Below are 12436 nucleotides of genomic sequence, written 5' to 3' on the forward strand. Positions count from 1 at the left end.
GAAGCTCTAAAACAGAAATCGAAAATTGCAGAAGGAACCACTACCCTTTGTGTCGGGCAATTTCACTCAACCGTCAATACCAAACTTTGGAAAGCATAATCACGCACAAATGGCACTTTTAAATACAAATACTCAGAGATATATTCCCACCCTTGTTCTGCTATAGAAAAGGAAAATCGCTGAAATACGTGCTTGTAAAAGCAAAACAAAGGCTTTGCGCAACACATTAGCCACACAGCATGAGTCGCGCGGACTCATTTGTCATTAAATCAACCCTCGACTGTACAATGATCGCCACCGGGCTTATTTCCAGTATTATTTGTATGACTGAGCTTTCAAATAAGCCAGAAGTAACCTGTACACAACTTAAAAGGCTTTCTGGGTTATTTCCTCTCGATTTATACCTAATTAATTTTGTAATATTTTTAGACCATTACGCGATGTAAATTTCACAATAAACCTCACGCAAGCAATTGAGTTTATCAGTAGATTTTGTCCCATATTTCACGGTTATTCAAACAAACACTTACATATTCCACATATCAACATTGCCCAAATCCATTTGCGATAAAAACGACGGCGAAAAAGCATTGATCTCTCTCAAAAATCGTTTTCTTGTACCTCAAAACAACTTTTCGCCATACATTTCCTTCTAGCGACTAGCAATGTTTGCCCCCTGACGATCCCAGAGTTCTTCGCGCAAACACGGGTATCCGATTACTGGCAACTCATTCATTAGTCAACGATGATTGTCCCTGAAAAAGCGAAAACACTACAAATTTGACCGTGATGTGCCACTTGGTCACCCTTTAAATTTCCCCGGCTGCAAATGAACTTAGAAACCTTGTTTTTTCGTAATTTATTCCTCATCAAGGTTTCATTCCCCCGGCATGTCAAGTTATTAATCGCACGATCCATTTAAAATACAATTATCGCCCAAAAATGAAAAACACATTTACCGTTTTATCAAGGTTGAACACACGTATACTTACGTCTTGACAAAGTGCGTCAACTTTGAAAGTATGGTAGACCTAAAGCATAGCGTCTTAATGGAACATTATTCACTTTATATAGTCCTCGGTGATCGGTCTTCAAAAATTGAAAAAGCTATACATTTGGCTGTGATTCCACTTGGTCGTTAGTCTTATAAAGTGTGGATTATAAAACTCCTATTTCTTAGTCTCGTCTATACGTAGTCATCGGCTAAGGTTATTCGGCGTTTCAATCGTTTTGTCAAAACTACAAATTAAAATGAATATCACAGCAGCAGCTAACACTAACTCAGAGAACGCGACTGGTTCATCGAGAATTGTTCCTTACAAGGCAGAAGGCATGGCATTGCGCACCGGTTTTATTTTCGAGCTTGCAATTATCATTGTGGGGAACTTACTCACCATTGTTCCGCCTTTTTGCAGTAAACAGGAGACTTCGAAAGAGAAGTTTGTTTTCTGGTAACCAATATGGCATTTGCTGACCTGATGTTAGCAATTGTGGCTGAATATATTTCCATTCACTTTGTCGGGGCTGTTTATCAGTTTTGGACGACTGGATTCGAATGGATATCTCTGTATATTTTTTCCATGATCGCTGATCCATTTTTCACATCTGCCTCGTTAATTTCTGCGGCTTTTATTTCTGCCGAAAGACTTTACGCCACATATTGGCCACTTAAACACCAAACACTGTTAACGCGAGCATACCCCCTTGTTATATTTATGATCTGGACACTTGCTCTCGTTTTTGCCGCTATCGGCACAGCTTTGAATCTCTTTATTTCAGCCAAACATTCTACATACTTTTGGACGCTATACATTCTGATTCTAATATTCATCATATGTGGATGTAACATCGCCATTCGTAAAAAGTTTCAACAGGGAGGTGTAGTCACACAATAGCCAAGACGATCCTCATAAAACAAACCCTATAGGTCATTCCACTGAAATAGAACCTGCACTGAGATTTTTGTGAAACTTTGCCTATTGATTGTTTATATTATAGGAACTTAAATTTTGAAACAAAAATGAGGGGTCTCCATGTTCGTTTAGGAGCAACAACGCCTTGTTTACATCCAATAAATCCTTATAATAGCACCATGATTGTCGTCACGATTGCTCGCTAAATTCACGTTTCCGACGATTGTTTTTTTTGTTCTACCCTGAGAATCGGTCCATATTTATTTTACACACAGAAATTTATTATTCAATTCAAAACAACAGAAAAAAATGATAGGTCACCTTACTCGTTTACGATAAAATGACGATTTACCTCTATGGCGAGGTCCAGCCGTAAAGAACAAGTCGCCATTTTCTAATGCGCGCGTGCTAATCAGACGTGAAATTATGCGCAGTAGGGATGCCCAAAGCAATACTGGGAATGACCTTAACAAAGACCTAGCTGAACATAATTTTGTAGTTGATCAAAATATACAGTTAAGAAAGAGAATTGGCAGCACCTGTGGATATATTATGATAAATAAGGACGAACTATCAAAAGATGTGTGTCCGTTTCTACATCTGTAATAGGGACCGTATTCCTTGAAGAAGTGTAGTGAGTTTTCTTTAAATATACATTTGTAGAGGCCTGAGTTGAAGTTTGGTGACTAATTTATGACCGTTGAAGCATGTAACTCCCAGAAGAAATTAAGTGAAAACAGAACTTAATGTTTTTGTCCACACTCGTCATGTGCAGACTTTCAGACTGTACTGATCATCCCGCTTCCAAAACCATTTCACTTTTTACAAAATCTCATGCAGCTATCTAAGTAAGTTTTGTCCTTCGATTGAAAATAATGTACTTTTCTAACCATTTACGGTTGAAACGCGGTAACTCCTTGCAATAGTCGTCATGCGAGCTACAGTCATGCTTTTTAAACTGTTTCCCCCAGGTTTGAGGCCGGTTAAAAAAACGTTGATCAAACAAAGCAACAGAAAACGGTCTTCCCCCAATAGAACACGAAAAGACCCAACAGCCAGAAACGGTTGATCCCAAAAGAACACGCCCTAAATGTATTCTACATATTTTGGTTTTTTTTTTTCGCTTGGCTAGTGAGGCTAAGAGAGTGTTCCTAGGTCGCTAAAAGGACAATTACTAGCTCAAGAACAAGTTCAGCGCACTGTGTAACATTGAATTTTCATTCCAAGCCCATTTGTTTTACCGAAACTGAAATTGAAGACAAAAGAGCGCCAGTGGTTATTTGATGGTCAATATTCAAATTTGTGGGCCATAAAATGGACAACGAAAACAGATGCCGCATCTTTATCACTTCATTAACACTGGGCCGCTAACAATGTGCACTCAATTGCCAATCTAACTCCAAGTGGCATGCTAAAACCAACTTCAAATCCCTAAGTTTACTTTCCCAGTCGGAAAGACTTATAACCTTGACTTATAAACGCCAGTTAATAGAGCATTAAGCTGTAAGGTATAGTTCCTTAAAGGTAAATACTTTTGCAAATTCACGATCAAACAAGGCATTGAGTAAATATGATTCTGTTCCTTATTCTTTTGTCAAGTTAAAACGGCAAACATTTCCTTTTCAAATTAAAATTTTTAATTACGTGCGCCGCCAGAGACTAAATATCGAGGATTAGCTTGTGACAGATGGCAATTCACGAACGCAGCAAAATTAAAAAGCTACAGTAGGTCTGGTGGATATATCTGCTGTTTTCGCTTTTAAATCGCTCTGCACATGTAAATCACTTTATACATATATTTTTGAAAAAGAAAACTGTCGAAGACTCCTACTGTCAATGGATTGCTGAAGAACTCCATGAACTATAAAAGGTAAATATTGCAATATTCATGCAATATTCACATTCATTCATATTTATGACGTACCCCTAATGTCAATGGATTGCTGAAGAACTCTATAAACAATAAAAAGTCAATATCCATGCAAACCAAGCCACTACATCTATTAAATTATCAATGACTTACCCAGCTGTTGATTAGGCTATTCTTCCTTCCCTTTTAACTCAAAGAATAGTTGGCTAATAAACTAAAATAAAACGAGACATTTAACAATCACGTAACAGCAAAATACTCGAAAATGCAGATGAAAATTCACATTATCCCCAGAATTTAAGTAAGAACCTGTCTTAAAATACAGTTCTGTGATATTTCCATGTAAATTTAAACAAATATACAACCGTTTTTCACAGTAAACGAGCACTAATTTGTTAATTATTCTGTTTCGGACCAAACTCATTGGGAATTTTAAATTCTTGCAAAGGAATATGAAAGTCAGGATAATTTAGTACTCAGGAGTGAGTGCTATTTTCATTGAGGACTTCCATTGCATTTTTTGCAAAAATTTATTTCATAGTGAGTTTTAAAAGCAAATAGTTTCTAACCATTTAAAGAAATTCAAAATATTTTAGCGCTGTTAATTTTCACTTTCACTACAAAACTCATAACCTCTATCGATGGATCGGTCGATGCTGCGAGTTCTTTTTTACAATCAACTTCCTGTTTAATGTTTGGGGAAATAAATTATACAGTTTTATTAAAGGGAACTATTTACACACGTTTGAGATAACCGTCAGTTCTTTACAAACTTTTCCGTAAAACCACCATGGAGTATATGAATAACAAGCTTACTCATTCACTGTTTTAAGGAAATAAAATGAAGCAAAACATCCCAACCATCATTTGAAACCTTTACTTAAAAATCAAGAAAAAAAAAAATACAGCAGATGATGAACTAGTCAAATTTCAGGAACATGACATAAGCTTCGCGATGGATGACGCAACTTAGTCACGATTTATGGCAATAATTACAAAACTTTTCAGAAAAATATTTTTCTTTCGCGTCTTTCAAACTAACACGGCCACTCTTTTGTTTTGTTTTATTTCTGTTACGAAAAAACAAAACAACCGACCTTAAGCGTTTTAAGCTTTTCATAACGACGTTTTTCGCAAAAAAGTTAAAATGATGCAGTGGGGAAGTAAGTAAAGCTTTTATTTCATGGGCGCAATTTGAAGTCATGTACAGAAAAGCATCCTGCCGTTGGTGATTCTTTGTTCCTGTCACGTTTATCCGGCTGCGTTACAATCTACGCTCATTATTAGCAAGCGAAATAATACAATTGAAACAAGCGATCAATAATATTTGGAATAACTATCAAGCCCAACATGCACGAATTGAGGACCTATCTTGAAGTCCCTGTGTCGTTTTCTTTTGGCAGAAAGACCGTAGTGTCAACCTCATGTCCGTGTTGAAGCCGGTAAACACTGCAGTCATAACACGCTCGCAGACGTATTAAGTTGCACATGGGTGTCTATAAAGTCTTGACAAGTTGCGTCAGTGTAAAGTCAACTGAGACATGTCATGTGAAAGATTAGTCCACAATGATTGGTCTTAAAACGGTCAAAAAACTACAACTTTGGTCATGATCTGTCACTCGCTCCTCTTTCTCATATATTGCGGTTTACAGAACTCCTATTTTTCCCATCAAGTAACGATACGTTATTATCGGCAAAGTTTAATCGACGTTTCAATCGTTCAGTGAAGCTAAAATATGATGAGAACAGAAGCAGCTACAAATAGCTCAGAGAATGCAACTGGTTCATCAATAATTGTTCCTTCCATGGCAGAAGGCATCGCATTGTGCGCCGCATTTATTTTGACATTTGTATTTATTGTTGTGGGAAACTTGCTCACCATTGTTCTGTTTGCAGTAGACAAGAGCCTTCGTAAGAGAAGTTTGTTCCTAGTCATCAATATGGCGTTTGCTGACCTGATGCTAGGAACTTTGGTTCCACCTATGTTCCTTTACGTTGTCGGGTTTGAATATCAGTTTTGGTCTGCCGGATTGCCGATGTATTTTTCAGCTTTGCGCCGGATCGTTTATACCTTTTTCTCGCAGGCCTCCTTAACTTCAGCAGCTTTCATATCTTGCGAGAGATTTTACGCCACTTATTGGCCACACAAGTATCGAAGACTATCATTACGAGCATACCGCATTGTTATTTGTTTGATCTGGGTAGTTTCTCTGGTTTTTGGCGCCATCTTCCCTGCATTGAAGCTCTTTATTTCAAGCAAACACGCTATATATCCTTGGATGGTATACGCCCTGATTGTTATATTCATCATATGTGGTTGTAACATCGGCATTTGGAGAAAGTTTCAACATGGAGGGGTCGCAACACAGCAACCATGCAGAGCCTCGCAAAGCAAACGCTTAACAAAGACCTTGATGTTTGTATCTACTCTTGCTTTGCTGTCGTGGCTCCCTTTAATCATTTCGATCAGTCTAAAATTAGTCTATCACGTCCAGATACCTAGCCTTTGGTATTACCTGGTGGTAGTTTTGAATATATCGAGCTCCTTTGTGAATCCAGTTCTGTACGGGTTAAGGATTCCTGAGTTCACAGAAGCCCTGGTTTTGTGCTGCTCTAAGAGGTCAGCGGCGCCGATCATTACAGCAACTAAAAGACACAGGAAAATAAGAATAGAGCCCGGTCAACTACAAGTGGCGTTTGAACAGGAAGTGATGGATACCAAACTGTAGTGAAACGAGACAGTAGAACGTCTAGGTTGATACTGCAGGTTTTACTTTCTAATATTTCATAACAAAACATTGTTTTGAACATTGTTAATAAATCATGCTAATATTTGATTCTACGGTATGCAATGTTAAAAATATTGTGTATCGTCAGTGAACTCAACAAAAGGTTGAATAAGTGAAACTTTGGATCTCAACTTTATTAGTACAGCATTAATGTACTCCCTATAAACACAGCACAAAATACAAGAGGTAATTAATTATCTTCATGCAATATCTTGTTACGATAATAGCTGGGAATTAAAATAAACCTCAAAATTAACAAGGATCCCTTAGAAAATTTTTGGGCTTGGCCAACGATTTTTTAATTTGCCTTAATACTAGGTGAACATAACTTTGTAGTTGATCAAAATATACAGTTAAGAAAGAGAATTAGCAGCAGCTATGAATATTATGATAAATAAGGACGAAAATATCAAAAGATGTGTGCCCGTTTCTACATCTGTAATAGGAACCGTATTCCTTGAAGAAGTGTACTGAGTTTTCTTTAAATATAATTTTGTAGAGGCCTGAGTTGAGGTTTGGTGACTAATTTATGACCGTTGAAGCATGTAACTCCCAGAAGAAATTAAGCGAAAAGAGAACTTCATGTTTTTGTCCACACTCGTCATGTGCGGACTTTTAAACTGTACTGATCATCCCGCTTCCAAAACCATTTCACTTTTTACAAAATCTCATGCAGCTATCTAAGTAAGTTTTGTCCTTCGATTGAAAATAATGTACTTTTCTAACCATTTACGGTTGAAACGCGGTAACTCCTTGCAATAGTCCTCACGCGACCTACAATCATGCTTTTTAAACTGTTTCCCCCAGGTTTGAGGCCGGTTAAAAAAGCCTTGATCAAGCAAAGCAACAGAAAACGGTCTTCCCCCAATAGAACACGAAAAGACCCAACAGCCAGAAACGGTTGATCCCAATAGAACACGACCTAAATGTATTCTATATATATATATATATATATATATATATATATATATTTTTTTTTTTTTTTTTTTTTTTTTTTTTTCGCTTGGCTAGTGAGGCTAAGAGAGTGTTCCTAGGTCGCTAAAAGGACAATTACTAGCTCAAGGACAAGTTCAGCGCACTGTGCAACATTGAATTTTCATTCCAAGTCCATTTGTTTTACCGAAACTGAAATTTAAGACAAAGAGAGCGCCAATGGTTATTTGATGGTCATTATTCAAATTTGTGGGCCATAAAATGGACAACGAAAACAGATGCCGCATCTCTATCACTTCATTAACACTGGGCCGCTAACAATGTGCACTCAATTGCCAATCTAACTCCAAGTGGCATGGTAAAACTAACTCCAAATCTCTAAGTTTACTTTCCCCGTCGGAAAGGCTTATAACCATAACTTATAAACTCGAGTTAATAGAGAATTAAGCTGTAAGATATGGTTCCTCAATGGTAAATACTTCTCGGAAATTCAAGATCAAACAAGACATTGAGTTAATATGATTCTGTTCCTTATTCTTTTGTAAAGTTAGAACGGCAAATATTTCCTTTTTAAACTAAAATGTTTAATTACGTGCGCCGCCAGAGACTAAATATCGAGGATTAGCTTGTGACTGATGGCAATTCACGAACGCAGCAAAATTAGAAAGCCACAGTAGGTCTGGTGGATATATCTGCTGTTTTCGCTTATAAATCGCTCTGCACATGTAAATCACTTTATACATGTATTTTGTAAAAAGAAAAATGTCGAAGACTCTTAATGTCAATGGTTTGCTGAAGAACTCCATGAACTATAAAAAGTAATTATTCATGCAATATTCATGCAATATTCATACAATATTCATATTCATTCATATTTATGACGTACCCCTAACGTCAATGGATTGCTGAAGAACTCTATAAACAATAAAAAGTTAATATCCATGCAAACCAAACAACTACATCTATTAAATTATCAATGACTTACCCAGCTGTTGATTAGGCTATTCTTCCTTCCTGTTTCACTCAAAGAATAATTGGCTGATAAACTAAAATAAAATGAGACATTTAACAATCACGTAACAGCAAAATACTCGAAAATGCAGATAAAAATTCACAATATCCCTAGAATTTAAGTAGGAACCTGTCTCAAAATACAGTTCTGTGATATTTCCGTGTAAAGTTAAACAAATATACTAGCGTTTTTCACGGTAGCCGAGCACCAATTTGTTCATTATTCTGTTTCGGACCAAGCTCATTGTGAATTTTAAATTCTTGCAAAAGGAATATGAAAGTCAGGATAATTTAGTACCCAGAAATGAGTGCTATTTTGATTGAGGACTTCCATTGCATTTTTTTGCAAAAATTTATTTCATAGTGAGTTTTAAAAGCAAATAGTTTCTAACCATTTCAAGAAATTCAAATTTAGTCTAGCAAGAACAGTGCATAAAAGCTGCGGACTTTTGATTGGTTAACCATTAACAATTCGCGTACATCAAGGAAAATGTTGACAATATGCCACTTGGTGCCTTCAGACGTTGTTACGTAAACGCCCACGGTTTTGCCCATGAGCTGTTTCCTCGTCACGAGACAACACTTCAGACCTTGCTTTCTGTCAAAACTAACCTTCTTAGACTATTTTTTATGGATAAATTTTTAAATTTTGAACATTTTAGCCTTAAATTTTGTTTAGAATTCTGGTGTAAACTTTCCAATGGATCTCCAATATGGTTGCAGTATCCTCATTATAATTTTGCATTGTACATATAGATCTAAATTGGAATTACTGTTCAACAGAGCTTCAAGCTGCTCAAGCTATTGTTTTAACAAAGGATCGTTTCGCTTTCTCTTTGGTAACAGAGCAGACTTTTATTCCTACTCCAAGTTTCCTCAGCATAAATTTCCTCGATCGATCCATCGATGCTTCGCGATCTTTTTAATTATAAGCTGCCTGTTTAATCTTTGAAATAACTAATTCTATAATTTTATGGCCACTAGCGTAAGCAATCCAAATCCCGAGTAACAAAAACAGTTTAAAAAGCTGATGTCACCTAAAATTAGCTTTTCACTAAATTTACTAGTTATTACAACGATGATTAGTAAATTTTACAACGTGAAATGTCCATTCGCGTTGCCGCCTTAATTCGCTTTTTCTTTCAATCGCCTTGGGTCAAAAATTCCACTTAGCCGATAGTTATTTGCAGTGAGCACAAAATAACAAGGAGATAAACATGTTAAAGATATCGACGAGTTCCACAAAATATATAAGCACGTTTACCCAAGCAGGCTCAGTGACCCGTTAATAACTGTGCCTTAAAAAGTACCAATACAAGATATAAGCTACAATATAAGCTTTTCTTAAGAGGAATTCGTCCATCATTTCTAAGTTTTAATTTAATGATTGGCTTATATTAAGGAAAAAGGTGACTACATGTCAATTGATGTCGTCAAACATTGTTAACTCCTTCGGCTTTGGGTATTAGCTGTTTCCTCGACACGTTTGAAAATTGAAGGCATCCCACGACACAGTACTTACATCTTGCTTTCACATAACAAACGTTCTCAAAGTTGTAATTATTTTATTTTGTAATCTTTTTTTAATATTTTAGCGCTGTTAATTTTCACTTTCCCTGCAAAACCCGTACTTTTGTTCCAATTAAATTACCTTATAATTAGTTAAGTTAAAATTAACCTCTATCGATCGATCGGTCGACGCTGTGAATTCTGTTTTACAATCAACTTCCTGTTTAATGTTTGGGAAATTAATTATACAGATTTATTGAAGGGAACTATTTACACGCGTTTGAGATCACCCTCAGTTCTTTACAAACTTTTCGGTAAAACCACTATGGAGTATATGAATAACAAGCTTACTCATTCACTGTTTTAAGGAAATGAAACGAAGCAAAACATCCAAACCATCATTTGAAACCTTTACTTAAAAGCAAGGGGAAAAAAAAAACAGTACATGCTTCTGTGTTGATCACTGACTCGTCAAATTTGAGGAACATGACATAAGCATCGCGACGGATGACGCAACTTAGTCACGATTTATGGCAGTTATTGCAAAACTATTCTGAAAAATATTTTTCTTTCGCCTCTTTCAAACTAACACGGCCACTCTTTTGTTTTGTTTTATTTTTGGAACGAAAAAACAAAACAACCGATCTTAAGCGTTTTAAGCTTTTCATAATGACGTTTGTCGCAAAAAAGTTAAAATGATGAAGTGGGGAAATAAGTAAGACTTTTATTTCATGGGCGCAATTTGAAGTCATGTACAGAAAAGCACCCTGCCGCTGCTGATTCTTTGTTCCTGTCACGTTTATCTGGCTGCGTTACAATCTACGCTCATTATTAGCGACCCAAATAATACAATTCTAACAAGCGATCAATAATATTTGGAATAACTATCAAGCCCAACATGCACGAATTGAGGACCTATCTTGAAGTGTCTGTGTCGTTTTCTTTTCGCAGAAAGACCGTAGTGTCAACCTCATGTCCGTGTTGAAGCCGGTAAACATTGCAGTCATAACACGCTCGCAGACGTATTAAGTTGCACATGGGTGTCTATAAAGTCTTGACAAGTTACGTCAGTGTAAAGTCAACTGAGACATGTCATGTGAAAGATTAGCCCACGATGATTAGTCTTAAAACGGTCAAAAACTACAACTTTGGTTATGATCTGTCAATCGCTCCTCTTTCTCATATATTGCGGTTTACAGAACTCCTATTTTTCCCATCAAGTAACGATACGTTATTATCGGCAAAATTTAATCGACGTTTCAATCGTTCAGTGAAACTAAAATATGATGAGAACAGAAGCAGCTACAAATAGCTCAGAGAATGCAACTGGTTCATCAATAATTGTTCCTTCCATGGCAGAAGGCATCGCATTGTGCGCCGCATTTATTTTGATATTTGTATTTATTGTTGTAGGAAACTTGCTCACCGTTGTTCTGTTTGCAGTAGACAGGAGACTTCGTAAGAGAAGTTTGTTCCTAGTTATCAATATGGCGTTTGCTGACCTGATGTTAGGAGTCCTGTCGCTACCTATCTACATTTACACTGTTGGGAGCAGGTTTAAACTTTGGAAAGGGACTTCGCCGATGTCTTTGCCAATTTTCTACACGATCGTTGATATCTTTTTCTCGCAGGCGTCGTTAATTTCTGCAGCTTTCGTATCAGGCGAGAGATTTTACGCCATTTACTGGCCGTTTAAGCACCGAACACTGTCAATGCGAGCATACCGTATTATTGTTTTTACTGTGTGGGCACTGACTCTCTTTATCGCCGCCCTCTTCAGTGCAACACATCTCTTGTTTTCATTCAAACGTGCTATGCATTATTGGATGCCATACGTCATGATTATAACATTCATCATATGTGGCAGTAACATCGGCATTCGGAGAAAGTTTCGACGCGGAAATATCGCTCCACAACAGCAAAACAGAGACTCGCAAAACAAACGCTTAACAAAGACCTTGCTATTTGTGTCTATTCTTGCTTTGCTGTGCTGGATCCCTTTAGTTATTTTGAACGGTTTAATTTTTGTGTATGATGTCCAAATACCGCGGACATTTTATGACCTGGTGAACGTTATAAATTACTCCAATTCTTTTGCGAATCCAGTTGTGTACGCATTAAGAATACCTGAGCTTAGAGAAGCCCTGGTTTTGTGTTGTTTAAGAAGACCAGCCGCGCCAAACATGGTAAATATTAATAGAAGAAGTAAGAAGACTCCGGCGACAGAGCTCAGAACTTTACGAACTCACAACAGTCTCCTACAGCTGAAGTTTAAACTGGAAGTTCTGGATACCAAAGTTTAGAAACTCTGAGTTGATGTTGTAGATTAGATGCTCTTGAATTGTAAAGCGAAACATATGTTCCGTGATCAGTGAAGCATTGCCAGTTGTGCATAAATTTGTTTACACGCA

The 12436-nt window shown here is 36.9% G+C and overlaps 1 protein-coding gene across 1 annotated transcript; it reads left to right on the plus strand.

Moving 5' to 3' along the window:
* The first annotated feature begins 11197 nt into the window (after positions 1 to 11197).
* LOC149107916 (adenosine receptor A3-like) lies at positions 11198 to 12436 on the plus strand. Its single transcript, XM_089295966.1, has one exon. It carries the CDS (start codon positions 11309 to 11311, stop codon positions 12326 to 12328), a length of 1020 nt encoding a protein of 339 aa, XP_089152092.1. The 5' UTR covers positions 11198 to 11308; the 3' UTR covers positions 12329 to 12436.

The sequence above is a fragment of the Orbicella faveolata genome, unplaced genomic scaffold, assembly GCF_042242905.1.
Source record: "Orbicella faveolata isolate gen_17 unplaced genomic scaffold, um_ofav_v1 contig_26, whole genome shotgun sequence".
Taxonomy (NCBI): Eukaryota; Metazoa; Cnidaria; class Anthozoa; order Scleractinia; family Merulinidae; genus Orbicella; species Orbicella faveolata.